The following is a 16,361-nucleotide window of genomic DNA, read 5'->3' as shown; positions in this document are numbered from 1 at the left end:
GAACTGACAGCCGTCAGACTGGGCGGTTGGACCCTGTGAGAGCGCTGTTCTCCGCGGCAGCACTGTCGTTACAGCAGCTCTGGCCACACCACTATTTTATCCAGCAATATGTTTTCTTGCCCATATTTGATCTGATGTCAGGAGATGATTTGGTATCAGTTGTCCATGGACATTAGAAACTGGCACTAATGCTACCTGTAGGATGATATCTTTTTATTCAGATTTTTGAATGCATTTTTGGTTGGGGAGGGGTGGGGCAATGATGCTGAGCAGATCTGGAACCGTCATGTTACCTACTAAATAAAAAATGGCATGCAAGAATGTCAGATGATGCTGGAAATGGACATCAGGTAAGGCAGCATTATTTTTCTTTTGGAACATTATCGCATGCCTTTCTCCCCTCAAAAGCCCAAAAGGAGCAGATTCCTTTCACTCTTACCCAGGCTGATGTCGTTGAATTCCGCTCCCCAAGCGATGTGGAATTTGGAAAAACTATCGTCCTCTTGGTTCAGTTGCCCACATTCGTTGTGTGTATTGGTGATTTGGAAAGGCTGTATAATTGTCATGGACCAGAAAGGTCCACTGCATTCTTGAAGGAAAAATCCCCAACTTTGATGAAAGCAGAAGTTGCATTAAATCTGAGGGCCAATAGATGTTGGATGGAAATAATAACGAGGAAATAGAATAGTCGGAAGTAACAGAACAGATTTACAGTCCATAGATCTTTCCAATTATAATAAAAATATGAAACATGAACTATTTTTTCGTGCCTGGTATGAAAATTTGGGTTCATATTGCTGGTTGCTTGGCAAGTTGAATGGTGACAGTGGCACTCTGAAGAACACTGGCGTGTGGTTTCAGCATAGCTTGGATTGAGGCCAAGTCATTCACAGTCACAACTATCATATTAATCCCACTTTAATTCCACATATATCTTCTGACAAAAGATATTTTTATCTCTATTGTAATTTTTTGAGTGAATTACTTTTAGAGCATCTAAATTTAGATAACTTTTGTGTGCAGGCAGAATTTATTTGAGAATCAGTACACCAAAGAAGTTAGCTGACATTTCACTAAGCAAGAAACTGTGCTGTGATTTGGTTGATTTACTTCTCAATGTAATAAATAAATTCTCTTGTATGTTACTGCACAGCTTTAGTAATACAGATTAAGCAAATTTGATGCAAAAAATGCCTTGGACTCCATTGATCTTGGTCTTAAACCGTCTTGGCTGATGAATTACATGGAGCCTCAACTTTAAAAAAAACATAATCTAAATTTTATGGTTAACAAAAAGTATTTGTCCCTTTTGCAGACTCAGCTCCCACTCTCTAGACAGTTTGTCCTTTTTTTTTGTTTCCTTCTCATCTGTCTTGAAAATGGAGTAGGTTTTTAAGGCTACATTTCATCATCTTAAAAAAAAAAGGATGATTATTATGGATATTTTATAGCCATTTGTGTTATGTATCCCTAATGTAAACTTTGTGGAAGAACCAGCAACATTTATTGCATTTGTGTATAAATTTTGCAGATCCAATATTCATCTCACTGCTTAAGATGGTATTAAAACAAAGAACAGCACCGTATAGCCCCTTCAGTCCAGTGTTATGCCGACCTAATAACCTACTCTAGTAAATGCCTAATATTTTCTGACTGCATAACCTTTCATTTTTCTCAGTTTCATGTACCTAGCTTAACAGTCTCTTAAAAGGTCCTGTTGCCCCTGCCTCCACCACTGTTGCCGGCAGCGCATTCCTTACTGAGTGAGGGGAAAACCTGCCTTCTGCAATCCCCTCCCAAGCACCTTAAAACGATGGCCTCTGGCCATCCACAGAATCAAAGCCTTTCATTATCTTATACACACCTATCAGGTGAAGTTTTGAGCCATTAGATTGTTTCTCGCAACATGAGCAACAAAGTGATGAAATATTCTGTAGGTAGAGGTCCATCTACCTCAAAAGTTCTTAACCTTTTTCTTTCCACTCACATCCCACTTTAAGTAATCCCTATGCCATAGGTGCTCTGTGATTAGTAAGGGATTGCTTAAGATAGGATGTGGGTGGACAGAAAAGATTTGAAAAACCACTGTTTTAATTGTACCTAATTGTCTCGTTATGTGCATGGTTTCATAACTCCAAAGGAAATGGGCCAATGACAATTTTTCTCAAGCAAAATATTTCAGTAACATTTGGGTCAAGAGCAGTGGTTCTCAACCTTCCCTTCCCACTCACATCCCACCTTAAGTAATCCCATACTTATCACAGATCACTGATGGCACAGGAATTGCTTAAAGTGGTATGAGTGGAAAGAAAAAGGTTGAGAATCACTGAGTACCATTTCCCTTCATTTGTCTCTCTCTTTGCCACTGTTATTGATTTTGCTTGATGATTGATTAATTGGCAGACTAATATAACCAGATTCATAGTGTCAAGGCAGGCCAGATTCACTTCTATTGAAACCTTAATGAGAAAACCATACTGCTTGAGTTATTAGACTGGAGGGAGTGAACAAATGGTCTGACATCTGATCTGGTTTCTTTAATTTTTTTTTAAATTTTGGTTTCATAATAGATGTACTTGTATGTGAGACCTAATGATTGAGCTGAACCTTCTGGATTATTCCTTGTGATCATTTTCCTTTGGTATTATTTTTGCAGTTGCATCATTAATATTCACTGTATAAACAAAAACAGTTTCAAAACAGCAAGGAAATGGTTTTCTCACCTCCCCTTCTCGGAGGCTGGTGATAGAGAGTTGTTTTAAGTTCACAGAACAAAAATGAAAACATTAAAGATACTGTTTTATCCTAAGAGCAGAACACATCTTGCATATCATTCAGCTGGTCCCAGATGCATTCTGTTGCCACTACAAAGAGTACATCTTCAGCTACAAATGGTTTTGTTGTACTTAGAATTACATTTTGTTTCTTTTCATCAACTGTCATTAAATGATCCATTTTTGTAAAACAGCATCCGTGTTGATACATGTATATCCACCACAGTTTTAATGTCTCTCTTTCCTACTTATCTTGATATTACTCCTTTGTAATTCCTCAATTTGCATGCTTCTCTACATTTTTCTTCACCTTTATTGAGAACATGGAACATAGAACATTACAGCACAGCCCATTCAGCTCTTGATGTTGTGTTGACCTATATAAATCTACACAATGAACTAAACCTTCCCTATCTCACACCCATAACCCTCAATTTTTCCTGCATCTATTTGCACATCTACAGGTCTTTTAAATGCCCCTATTGTACCATCCCTGGCAGTCCATTCCGGGAACCCACAACTCTTTTAAATTTAAAAAAACAACTTATCCCTGATGTCTCATCTAAATTTTCATCTCCTCACCTTGAACATATTCCCTCTGGTGTTTGTTCCTCTTGACCCTGAAAAGAAAAATTAAATATCAATGATCTGGATGATAATGTGGTAAATTGGATCAGCAAGTCTGCTGATGACTTAAAGGTGGGAGGTGTGGACAGCGAGGAAGATTTTCAAAGCTTGCAGAGGGATCTGGACCAACTGGGAGAATGGACCAAAAAATGGCAGATGGAGTTTAATGCAGACATGTGTGAGGTGATGCATTTTGGAAGGGCAAACCAAGGTAGGGCATACACAGTAAATGGAAGGGCGCTGAGGAGTGTGGATGAGCAGTAAGATCTGGGAATACAGATACATTGTTCCCTAAAGGTGGTGCTGCAGGTGGACAAGGTTGTCAAAGTATTGAGTATAGGAGTTGGGGTGTTATGATGAAGTTGTTTAAGACACTGGTGTGGCCAAATTTGGAATATTGTGTGCAGTTCTGGTTGCCTAACTACAGGAAGACTATCAGTAAGATTGAATGAGATGCCGGGTCTTCAGGAGTTGAGTTATAGGGAAAGAATAAACAGGTTAGGACTTTATTTCTTGGAGTGAATAAGAACGAGGGGAGATTTGGTAGAGGTTTACAAGATTGAGAGGTATAGAGAGAGTGGATGCGAGTAAGCTTTTTTCACTAAGATTGGGGAAGGTAAATACAAGAGGTCATAGCTACTTCTCTGTCCAACACTGCATCTTGTCTATATCCTGGAGTAACCTGCGACAACCTTTACACTATCCACAATACTTCCATTCTTGGTGACCACCTGCAAACGTATTGACCCATTCTTCAACTTCTTAGTCCAGGCCATTTATAAAAATCACAAAGAACAGGGGTCTCCGGACAAGTCCCTGTGGAACTCCTCTAGTCCAGGTGAAATGCATTCCATCTACTATTACCCCAGTTCTGATCCATGGACTCTATGCGTCATGACTTTCTGAATTAGTCTATCATGGGGGACCTTGTCAAATGCCTTACTAAAATTCATATACACCTCAGGTGCCACCCTACCTTCATGAATTTCATTTGAAACTCTCTCCAAAAAAATTCAATTAGGCTGGTGAGTCATTACCTACCCTTCACTTTGTTCAGATGTCCTCTGGTATTTGCTGCTTCTGCCCTGGGGAAAAAGGTGCTGCTGTCTGCCTCATCTATGCCACTCATAATCTTATAGACGCTCTTTAATCACCTCTCATCCTTCTTTGCTTCAAATAGAAAAGCCCTACCTCTGCTAACCTTGTCTCATAAGACACCTTCTCCAATCCAGGAAACTACCTGATAAATCTCCTCTGTACCCTCTCTATGGTTTCCACATCCTATAATGAGGTGACCAGAACTGAACACAATATTCCAAGTGTAGTTTCCCCAGAGATTTATGGAGCTAAAACATTAATTTGTGACTCCTGAACTCAGTCCCCCGACTAATGAACCCCAGTTTACAATCGGCCTTCTTAACTTTTTTTATCAACCTGCGCGATGTATGGATTTGGACCCTCATGTCCCTTTGTTCTTCCACACTGTTAAGCATCTTATCATTAACCATGTACTCTGCCTTCAAGTTTGACTTTCCAAAATGCATCACCTCACACTTCTCTGGGTTGAACTACATCTGCCACATTTCCTCCCAAATCTGTATCCTGTTGTAACCTGTGGCATCCTTCAACATTATCCACAACATCTGCAAACATACTGACCCATCCCTCATTTCAGTGATTATCACCTTTTTTCCCCCAATCACATCCCACCTTAATTAATCCTTTACTAACCACAGAGGACCTGTGTCATCCTATGCCATAGGTGCTTTGTTGTAGTAAGGGATTATTTAAGATGGTATGTAAATGGAGAAAATAAAATATAGGTTGCGAACCACTCTTGTGTTTCTTAGTCATGCAATTTATAAAAATTGCAAAGAGCAAGGGTCCTAGAACAGATTCCTGCGAGGCTCCACTAATCACTGACCTTCAGGCAGTATACTTTCTGTCCTCTACTCTCTGCTTTCTGCAGGCAAGGCAATACTGAATCCAAACACCCAAGGTTCCATAGATCCCATGCCTCATAAATTCATGAACAAGTCTCCCATGGGGAAACTTGTCAAATGCCTTACTAAAATCTATATACACCACATTTACTGCCCTACCTCCTCAAAAAACTCATTTAGGCTCACGAGGCATGACCTTCCCCTCACAAAACTCTATTGACTATCCCTGAGAAGACTACTTCTCTAAATTCTTGTAAATCCTGTCCTTAAGAATCTTCCCCAATAGTTTGCCCACTTATGATGTAAGATTTGCTGGTCTATAATTCCCAGGATACTCCTGATTTTTTAAACAAGGGACCATATTTGCCTTCTCCAATCCTCCAGCACCTTCCCTGTGGCCAAGGAGAACATAAAAGATCTTCGCCAATGCCCCACCAATCTCTTCCCTCCCTTGCCATTGCAAACTGTGGTATATCCCATCTACTCTCAGGGACTTGTCACTTTGCTTTATCTATTCTCAATTTGCACTCCTGCCTAATCCCATCATAATTAGCCCTTCTCCAATTAAACACTTTACCATCTTATCTACTCCTATCCTTGTCCACAGCTATGCTAAAGGTCAGGGAGTTGCGTTCACCGAAATGTTATCCCACCAAGATGTCTGTCATCTCAACAGTTTCATTAACCAGAACTAGATCCAGTATGGCCTCTTGTCTAGAGGGCTGGTCCACACACTGCGTCAGGAATCCCTCGTGGACAAACATTTCAAATTCTGTCCCATCTATCCTCCTTGCAGTAGGGAGGTGCGAGTCAATATTTGGGAAGTTTAAGTCTCCCACGATGACCACCCTGTTATTTTTGCACCATTCCAAAATCTGCCTACTTCTCTGCTCCTCAGTGTTAACGAGGGCTATTTGTTGGGGGGTGGTGGGGGGGTAGAGTGGGGAAGCTATAGACTACTTACTATTGCCCTTTTCCTGTTTCTGACTTCTACCCCCCACTAACTCAGTACACAATCCCTTCACAACATTCTCCTTTTCTGCTGCAGCCACAGCTTTGCAATTCCATGAACTGATCCATGCTCTAAGTTTATCTTCCTTATTCTTGCATTGAAATTAACACATTTCAATCTTTCCAACTGACTCTATGCTCCCACCACTGCCTGTCTTTCCTCATAATCTCATTACACATAGCATCAACCTTTCTACCATCTGCTCTCTTCTCTGCCCTTTCATTCTGGTTCCCATCCCCCTGCCAAACCCGTTTAAACCCAACAATTGCAAATCTTACCGCAGGGATATTAGCCCCCCTCAGATGCAACGGTACAGGTCCCACCTTCCCTGGAAGAGAGTCCAATGACCCTGAAACCTGAAGCCCTCCGTCTTCCACCATCTCTTTAGCGACGTGTTAAGCTACATTATTCCTCCTATCTCTAACCTCACTATTACGTGGAAGCATGGGTAACAATCCTGAGATCACAATCCTGCTGGCCCTGTCCTTCAACTTGTATCTTTTGGATATTTCCAGCGTGTAATATTTTGCTTGTATTTTTCTTCTTTATTGCCTGATGCTTTTAGTTACTGGCATTTTTTCCTTATTCACAACACATGAGAAATGCCATCAGTTTCACACTGACTCCCAGGAGAGCAACCTCATTAGTGCCATTTTCCCCCTCTTTCTCAAATCTGATCATTTTTTTTGCCCTGAAGTAGTAACAGGTAATTTAGAGCAGCCAATTAACCAACCATAGTGCCTTTGGGACAGTGAAAGAAATCTAGACATCCTGGAGAGAATGTGCTAGCTCTGTACAGACAACAGCTGAGGTCAGGATTGAATGCTACACCACCATAGTTCTGTCAAAAATAGTTTCAATGTTCACAAATGAGTGGATTCTTCTTCTGGAAAATGATATTCAGAAAGATGGTGGTGAGGACAGACATCGAGGATGACCCGTTTTCAGACCTTCTCTGCATCCTGGAGTATAATTATTTCTAAGAGTTTCATTGCCTACAAATGCTGCCTGACTTGCTGAGTGTTTCCAGTATACTGATCTTCAGTATTTGAACTATTTTGCTTTTGTGGTCTCTACAGTAGATCTTTTGCATATTAAGAATTAAAAAAAATTTTTTAAATGTTATTGTGTATTAATTAGCTTAGACATTAGCAACATAATCTTTGCCAAAGCTGGCAATTGAAAAATACAAGTCTGCTTTTCATGGTTTGGCATCTGTAATGTGAAGGCAATTAGATTTGCTTTATTTTTTTAATTTAAATCATTAAATGTAATAACTTTTGAAATACAATGCTGCCCTTCAAGTCATGTGAGACAGTGTAATGTCACCACCTTGTTCTTGGATATGAAGCTCGCAATACAACTTCTAACATTTTATCTGCTTGCATTGAATTCAGGAGAAGGGGAAGGACATCCTCACCCCAGACGATTGTGTGGAATAAACCACACTTGCTTAACCAGTCAGAAGACCGGTTCTTACAACCAGGTATATCCGAACCTAGGCCGTCATTCAGCCAATCAGAAAGTTACTTCTTGAGAAGTGGCAGCAGCCCCTTGGCAGTTCCTGAAAGAAGGTTAGTCTGCATCAGTGCTCCTGAGAATAAAGAAAATGACAGTTACTCAAAGGTTCAAATGTTTCTTTACTCTGCCATTAGAATCTTGATAGAAAAAGATAGAAATAGAAAAAGAGCTCGGATAATATTATTGTGAATAATTGTAGCATTAATAAAATATCTAACCATGAAATACTTCTGTGATTTCGGAGAAACTTTGGGCATTGTTTTTAAACTCTGTAGATGTTAACGTCTGACAAAAGGAGAAAAGATAATTCTGTTGTGACTTGTTAGGTTCTCATGATGTTGCAAATAAGTCTGCTTGAATAGATCACTTTCTGAAAGATGTTATAGTGAACGATGTGAAAATACAATAGTTTAACTAATTTCTACCCCAAGGTCTACTGTCAACATGATTCTGAGAGTGCGTTATCCCATGTTAATCAGTTTAGCTGCTCAATGTATTGTGAATATTCTTTTTGACTATTGTGTTAAAGTTGGCATACTTACTTTCTGGACAGAGGGTTGGAATGGCCCTCACCATGGCTTCTGTACTGTAATGGTGCTGAAGAATTTCCCTCACTGGTCGTGAGCATCTGACCTGTTTTGAAAATCTGAAAAGGAAAAAATGAAAAAATTGGCTCTTGAGGTATCATTGAACATATTTCTCCCTTCATAGTACAACCTCTGTTTCTCTTGGCTTCAATTCCTCTTATTCTTTTTGCACAGCTGTGTGTTTAATTCCACCCCATTTCTTTCTCAACTCATGACTGATATTTTAATATTTGCTGTTTTTCCAATATACAAATTCTACCTTAATACAACACTAATTATTTGTGCTCTATTTTCATTAAAATGCTCTTTCTGTCTGTTCCCTGACAATGAGCTAACATGACATCTCCTTAGCTCTGCCTTTCCCCACAATTTTAGATTCCATTGGCCACAAACCTGACTGTTGCAGCACCAACTATTCACTGGCAAGTCTTTGCATTTCTATTAAAAACTCAATGCTTCTCAGAAGCATTGAAGAGTGGAATGTGAAACATTCTCTCTGCTCTTTCTCCATCCTTTAATGGACTTTTGGAGAGAATTTTCAAGACTTCTACAAGTCCGATTTTGATTCCACTGTGGCTTGCAGAATCAAATTGAGGGGAAAGTCAGGAAGAGTCACAGCCATGGGAATGCAAATATCCATGAAATTAGTGTCTACTACTGGATTGAAAAGAGACATTTAAAATTTTCATGAATAATATGAAAATCATGCCTTGGTCACAACCATCAATGGACATTTTCACTCAACTTAATAACCTGTAATAACAAGAGAGGACAGACATTGGTTTGATAAAGGGCTTAATTTGTGTTTTGCACAGTGAAATTACTGGCCTCCCAATGGGGGAGGAAACAAATTTGGAAACCTTTTTTAAGTTTTTGGGATAACCATTCAAAGCAGTTTTTTAATTAAACACCAGCTTGGTCCAAGGGCCCAGTTGTGCTTATGTTGTATTTCACTGTCTTCCTGTGCAGCTCCACAGAGTATTCCCTTTCTTCATCCTCCTCCACGGAATATGGCAGCTGGCAGATCGTGTCTGGCTGTGGCAGTATTCATGACCCGGCTATAGTTATCAATGACTCACCCCTCCCCTTCAACATTCAAGATGATGGAACCAATGGGAGACCGTGAGTGCTGCTGAGATTATGCAACTTTTGCATTAAAATTATTTAATCCTATAGTAGGTGTCTCCCTGTGTCTGCTTTTGGCCCTCCCATTTTTTCCTCCAATTTCTTTCACTGCACAGTTCTTTAACCATTGAGCTTCTCTTGTCAGTTTGCAAGACATGTAGGGTCTTCAAAAGACTAAATACTTGTAATCATCCTGACTCCCACATGACTTGCACTCCCCAGAGAAATTGATATTCAGCAACTTTGAGATGTGTTATTTTTGGGAGTCCTCCAGGATTGGAGCAAACATACAGGAACTAAAAGTGGCATTAATCAAATGAAAAATTGGAGAAGTGAACGCTCACTTATTTTCCTATATTTTTGGCAGCTTCTCTGCACATTAGGGTTTTCGGCCTTTGCAACTGATTTCAAATGCTTGAGGCTTTCTTTGTGCAAGAGGCATAATTGTGGAGCTGGGAGAAAGAAAAACAAAGCCAAAACACTCAGAAGACTCTTGTGTTGTGTCACACATCGCTCTAGTTGTTGCAGTCAGTTAAATAAATCAGTTTTGCTCAGTAAGTGAAAGGCGAGATGCAGAAAGAAAGGTTGGCCTAGCGGTTAGCGCAACACTGTAACAGCGCCAGTGACTGGGATGGGGTTTAAATCCTGTGCGGTCTGTAAGGAGTTAGTGCATTCTCCCTAAGTCTGTGTGGATTTTCCCCAGGGGCTGTTTTTCTCCCATCATTCAAAACTTACCAGGGGCTGTAGATTAATTGAGTGGCACAGGCTTGTGGACTGAAATGACTTCCATGCTGTATGTCTAAATTTTAAAAAAAACAAGAAATCATTCCTATATCCTTCAGTATTTGGGTAGCAAACCCTTGTTGAATCCTCTGAGATTGTTGTTCATGAAAGAAAAGGATCTTTATGAAAAACGTTTGCCTAGCAATATAATATGCCCTTAACACTCCTGCCAAATAAGATTTCCAACTTCACAGAACCCAGTTGACATGAGAGAGATGGAATTCATCATACAACAGCCGCAAATGTTTTTGTTGGCCACTTGGAAAAGTTGATCTTTTTTATTTTTAATAAAAAGAATGTTGATATCTTAGACAAAATTTGAGGCTACACGATTAGCGTAGTTGTTAGCGCAATACTATTAGAGTGCCAGCCACCCGGATTCAAATCTGGTGGTGTCTGTAAGGAGCTTGCATGTTCTGCTGGTGTCTGCATGGGTTTCCTCCTGGAGCTCTGGTTTCCTCCCTCGTTCCAAAGATCTACAGGGTTAGTTGGTCACGTGGGTGTATTTGGGCGGCATGAGCTCGTGGGCCGGCGTGGCCTGTTTCCGTGCTGTATCTTTCAATTAAATGTTTTTCCTTTTGAATTATTTTTATGAATTTTAAACAATACAAATTTAAAAATACAATGAAAATCTCTTATCATTATTCAACAACTGGTACATCATGACAAGTATATAAATTGAAAAATATGTCCAAAAATTGTAGTCTGGGTACTATATGGGTAGTATATTATATTCAAACAAAAAGGAAAAAAAATCCCTTCCCTTCCCACTGTACAATGATGTGTAATATATACTTAACATTGAAATAAAAGCAAGGGGAGAAAAAAGGAATTAAAGAAAATATATAGGTCAGTCAAATTATATTGAAAAATTATAAAGTGAGTCGTGAAAGATCCCCACAATGTCTGAAATTTTATACCTGAATTCTGAACTGAATATCAAATCTTTTCCATATCCAGTCAGGACATGATGGCCTCCAGCCATTGACCATGAATGAGCGTGGCAGCGTCCATACAATTAAGCAAAATCTCATGTCTCGCCAAAAGAGTAGCAAAGGACAGAGTACGACTCTTAAGTGAAGATAAAGCTTTCCATTTGTACCAAAGAGAACAACCAAAGGAGTCGGTGCTCATTTTATATTTAGGATTAAAGTTGGGGTGCGGAAAATCTCTCTCCTGTACTTTCCAGACTAGGACAAGTCCAGAACATGTGAATTAAAGAAGCTAAATTAAATGTTTTTAAATTTAAAATTAAAATTGACTAAATATTTTTTGGAATAAAGATATGTATTTTTATAAAAACATAAATTGATCTTTTCCATCTGGGAAAAATTTCCAACAAACAATATTTATCAAATAAATTCCTGGTGGATAAATTCTTTCATTTGTTCTTATTTAATAATTTCCATTTCATAGCTGAAATGCACAAACTCAAAATTGAGTTTGGCAGCCTCCTGCTGCATTTGATTAGTGTAATCTTGCATTCAACTGAAATAAATAGGTGGTACTATTGATAACTCCAACATTTCTGTGGGTGACAATTTTAAAGAGTCAACTTGACAATAAAAAGGTGAAAGGTCTGTGTTCGTAAATAATCTGTTCAAAATGACCTGATGTATTTTCCATTTGCATAGCCTTGAAGCTACAACTAAGTTGGCATTTGCACTCAACTAAACCACTGATAAGATGGATTTAATACAAGCCATGCTTTTTAACTTGGAAAGCTAACAGAGCACCTATGAAGCTTAAATTTGGGACAAACAACTGCCCACTGTGGATGTTATGAGATGCCAAGGAATCAAATTGAAAAGCAGCAGGTTTTAACATGAGCTGCATTTGCGACTTGTGACTAAATTCTTACATTGCACACATTAGGTATGGAATGGTCACTGGTGTGAATGCACAGTTTAACTCCATTTGCAAATGCCCAGTCAGCAAGAACTAGACAACACTTAATGATCGGCACGGTTGGTGTAACAGCACCACGCCTTTACAGCACCAGCAATTGGGACCGGAGTTTGAATCCCACACTGTAAGGAGTTTTTACGTTCTCCCTGTGCCTGTGTGGGTTTACCCCAAGGTCTCTTGTTCCCTCCTACCGTTCAAAAAGCACCAGAGATGGAGGTTAATTGGGTGTAAATTGGGCGGCACGGGCTCAAGGGCCAAAAAGGCCTGTTACCGTGCTGCAGGTCTAAAATATAAATTTAAAATTGGCTGGTAAGTGGCAAAAAACATCTCCATACCTACCCTTTTGTCATCAATGTGCCCGATAGCTTCAACATCCTAGGGGGTTAACCGGTGAACAGTAACGTAGTAAAACCAGCCATATAAATACGATGATGGAAGGAGCAAATCAGAGAGTAGGTAACCTGTGGTAAGTGGCTCATCCTAACAATCCAAAGCCTTTTTACTATAAGGCAGAATTGTGTTTTGGAATCTTCTTCACTTGGACATCTGCTGCAGCTATGATAAGAACTCAGTCATCCAGGACAAAGCAGACTTCTTAATTGACATCCTTTTAATCAGCCTAAATATTCTTTCACCTCACCAGTGTTACAGATCTACCAGACAGAACACACATTTGTTCTTATTATAAGTGATTGCTGTCCATCAACAAATTATTTCAACTCCAAAGTCAGTAGATGCTGATTACTTGTTGTCCTGCGAGGACGCTATCAGCTTATCATAAGTGGCCGTTGGTGTGTACACCCCTAAATTGCTTTGAAGTAAGGGTGAAATATTCCTGGAATTTTTAAGGCATTTTGTGTTTTTAAAAACCTATATGCAAAACAACAATCTCAGTCAAACCTCCTAATGATGAATTAATCGGCTTCTCTCTTCACAGACATCCACTCATCCCAGAAAGAAGGACCAAGCTAGAGGAAGTCAGAGCTATATTCCTGTCTGCATACAGTGCAACAGTGGGCCTCAGATCTATATCTTCCAGCCCATCAGCCATTGGTGGACTTCTCGAACAATTTGCCCGCGGAGTCGGACTCAGAGGCATGAACAGCATTGTCTGATGCAGTCAGTCTCGGTGTTTTTTTAAATCTGTGGATCTCTGTGCAGATAGTGTGGAATGCCAAAGATGGACTTATGAATTTGTTCAGACGTTTTTCTTCAATTGATCTTGGCTTGTGTTGGAAAACTATTTCTTCGACTGAACCGAATTTCTGAAAGCCGGAGACGAGCATTTTCCCTCTGTGTATCCACGTATTGAAGTGAGAAACCCATCCCATTGTCGGAGCTTGAGATGGGAGAGTTTGTTCTCGAAGTACTGTTGTTCTCTCTATATTTATAGAGGAGAACTACAGTAATATATTGTTTTGAATGACAGTTGCAAGCTGGAACATCCTACATGGAGTATTGAGTCAGAGATCGTGGTGAATCTGGACAGTAATATTTTTAAACAACTTTGAAGCTTTTAAATTAATTTCTCAGGCTACTCAGACAAGATAGTAAGTAGTTATGTACTCATTGTCCTGAAATGAGAGACTGATAATTGCTCAGACTTTAGAGCTAACTTTGGGGAAAATGATTTGTTTGAAAAGACCCATTTGGTCAGGTTGAGGGTCACCTTAGTAATACAAGCAAGTTATCTGGTGTGTTCAGCCATTTCCATGATTTTTGGCAAATTGAGTGTAGTAGTGACTCAGATGCGGCAAGATTTTACTCTATTCTCATACCTTGCCCATCCATTGAATGAATTGGTTTGAAAATATGTTGTCAACGTAAGAGAGTACTAGCAGGATAGTGGGTATTCATTGGCACCTCTTAATTCAGCACAGTTCCAAGATTGTTTCTATTTTTAATAGGGTAGTTACTCGCTTAAAAACTTTATTTTTGTAATACCTTTTAAAAAAAATAGGCATGTTTAAGTGCACATTGAGCCTCATTAATGTGATTCATATCTTGAATAGAGCTGATCTCTGGATTCTTTTGTCTAATTTTGATGTTACAGGACCTTTTGAGAATTGCCTTTTTTAAAAAAAAAAAGGGATCCTCCCCCAAGGACTGAACGGTGAGAAGTAGTGAGTTGCAGCTTTTGAATTAGTGAAACGGAACCATTTTACAGTGTAGACAGTCTAAATAAAAACAACTAACTCCATGTTAGCAGTCTTGTGGAATGTGAAGTTGACGTTGAACTCTTGTATGCAAGTATGTAGAATATTTTTTAAAAAAAGGTCTACTTAAAAAAGAAATGTCAAATGTCTCTAGTACCCCAAATTACAGTCTGGAAATGGACACAGTAAAGGATTTAAAATGTTTGATTGGAAGAAAACTCATGAAATAGTTACTATCAGGGAACCATTTTCCACTTCCTCTGACTCCAAAACTGAAAGCAAATATCAAGGCGACCTGCATTGTGTCAACCATGATTGTTGCTTCCAGATATGATCATTCTCTCTCGCTCTCTCTCACAATCTCTCTCTCTATCTCTCTCTCTCTCTCTCTTGCAAGAGAAACCATAATATTTTGTACATCAATATAACAGCGACCACCACTTCATGGCCTTCTTTCTTAAAATATCACATCCGGGATCCAGATCTTGCCACCTCCACGTATTATCTTTGGATGCCAAGAATGAGCAAGGTCGATCTAATCAATCCACTTTCAATCTTTCAGTTGTCTGATACTTCAGGCATCCAGCTGTGTTTTGAACACCCATTTTTTTTTAAACACCTCAACTAGCCAAACAAATCCGTAGATATTTATTTTTCTGAATTAAGTAATAGTTTAAATTTCCTTTCCATGAATTTCATATCCTCCAATTATACCTGACTGTTATGACAAATAATGCACTCTGCCCCCATTCTCCACTCCCTTTAGTATTATTACCATAATTTACAACTATTCTAGATTTCTAATTGTTTTACAAGATTTATCAACACCTGTGAAAACAAATCAGTGTTTTGAATGTTATTTTTTAAAATTTAGGCCAAGTAGAATTCTTTATAACTAAATCTGCTAATATACTTTGAACATAAGGGTGGCATGGTTTGGCGTAGTGGTTAGTGCAACAGTTTTACAGTGCCAGGGTCTGGACAGGGGTTCAAATCCCGCGCTCTCTGTAAGGAGTTTGTACGTTCTCCCCATGTCTGAGTGGGTTTTCCCTAGGGGCTCTGGTTTCCTCCCGTCCTTCAAAAATGTACCGGGGGGTGTAGGTTAATGGGGTGTTAATTGGACGGCACAGTCTCATGGGCCAGAACAGTCTGTTACCGTGCTGTATGTCATCAATTTAAAATTGAATTGTTTCAGATTTTCAGCATTTGCAATTTGCTCATTCATAAATTTCCCATTCCTACACTTCCTTACCAAGCATAAATTTAAAGTGATGCTTAATCTGTAATGCAAGCATTGTTGCAATTTCTTTCTGAAAGGAATAGTTTATAAAGAAATCAAGTGAGCAGGTGATTAAAGTGGCCTATTTGAATAATGAGAGGTGGGATTAATCTGCTATTTAGTATGTGCTCTGCAATTTGGAATGTTGGTTAATGGATATGGACAGTGATTGTCCAACAATGTTCTCATTATACGTGAATTAAAGAACTTTACAACTTTTAAATTTTTACCTTGTATATTACTTAAAAGGATGTCGATTGTAATTCAATAGATTATTCTGCTACAAATCTAAAGAAGGTTAATGTTCAAACATAAACACATTTTCCAATGCTAATAATGTTCCTTTTTATTTTATTTCAAGCAATTTTGATTATTGGTCAGTATGGGTTATGGAGTCAAATTTCTTGAGCAATAGTTATTGTTAGTATTTTTCAATGGTGTTCTTAAGATTAATCCCAGAAGGGTGATCTTTGACCTCACGATCCAGCTGGATTTGAAATATGTATTCACTTGTTAAAATGTTTTACTATCAAGTCGACTTGCAATGCAAAGTTTGAAGTTTTTTTTGGATACCCACAGGTGGAATCGGACATTTTGGCATCTGCAGTTTGGTATCGGATATTTTGACACTCTCATTTGGCAAAGA

General features: G+C 39.0%; 1 protein-coding gene across 3 annotated transcripts in view; it reads left to right on the top strand.

The window, feature by feature from the left end:
• The window catches only part of mtmr14 (myotubularin related protein 14), an 89,717-nt gene extending 73,779 nt beyond the window's left edge, over positions 1 to 15,938 (top strand). For 2 of the 3 annotated variants that reach the window (XM_069936666.1, XM_069936665.1), the window contains exons 17-19: positions 7,754 to 7,930; positions 9,434 to 9,586; positions 13,218 to 15,938. In XM_069936666.1, the coding sequence (XP_069792767.1) occupies positions 7,754 to 7,930; positions 9,434 to 9,586; positions 13,218 to 13,395 (508 nt within the window). In that variant the 3' untranslated portion in view covers positions 13,396 to 15,938. The remainder of the gene's footprint in view (positions 1 to 7,753; positions 7,931 to 9,433; positions 9,587 to 13,217) is intronic. The other variant, XM_069936667.1, reaches the window with a different exon arrangement.
• The last annotated feature ends 423 nt before the right edge of the window (positions 15,939 to 16,361 follow it).

The sequence above is a fragment of the Narcine bancroftii genome, chromosome 5 (genome assembly GCF_036971445.1).
Source record: "Narcine bancroftii isolate sNarBan1 chromosome 5, sNarBan1.hap1, whole genome shotgun sequence".
Taxonomy (NCBI): Eukaryota; Metazoa; Chordata; class Chondrichthyes; order Torpediniformes; family Narcinidae; genus Narcine; species Narcine bancroftii.
Note: the sequence above shows the minus strand (reverse complement) of the source record. Positions and strands in the feature narration are given on the sequence as shown.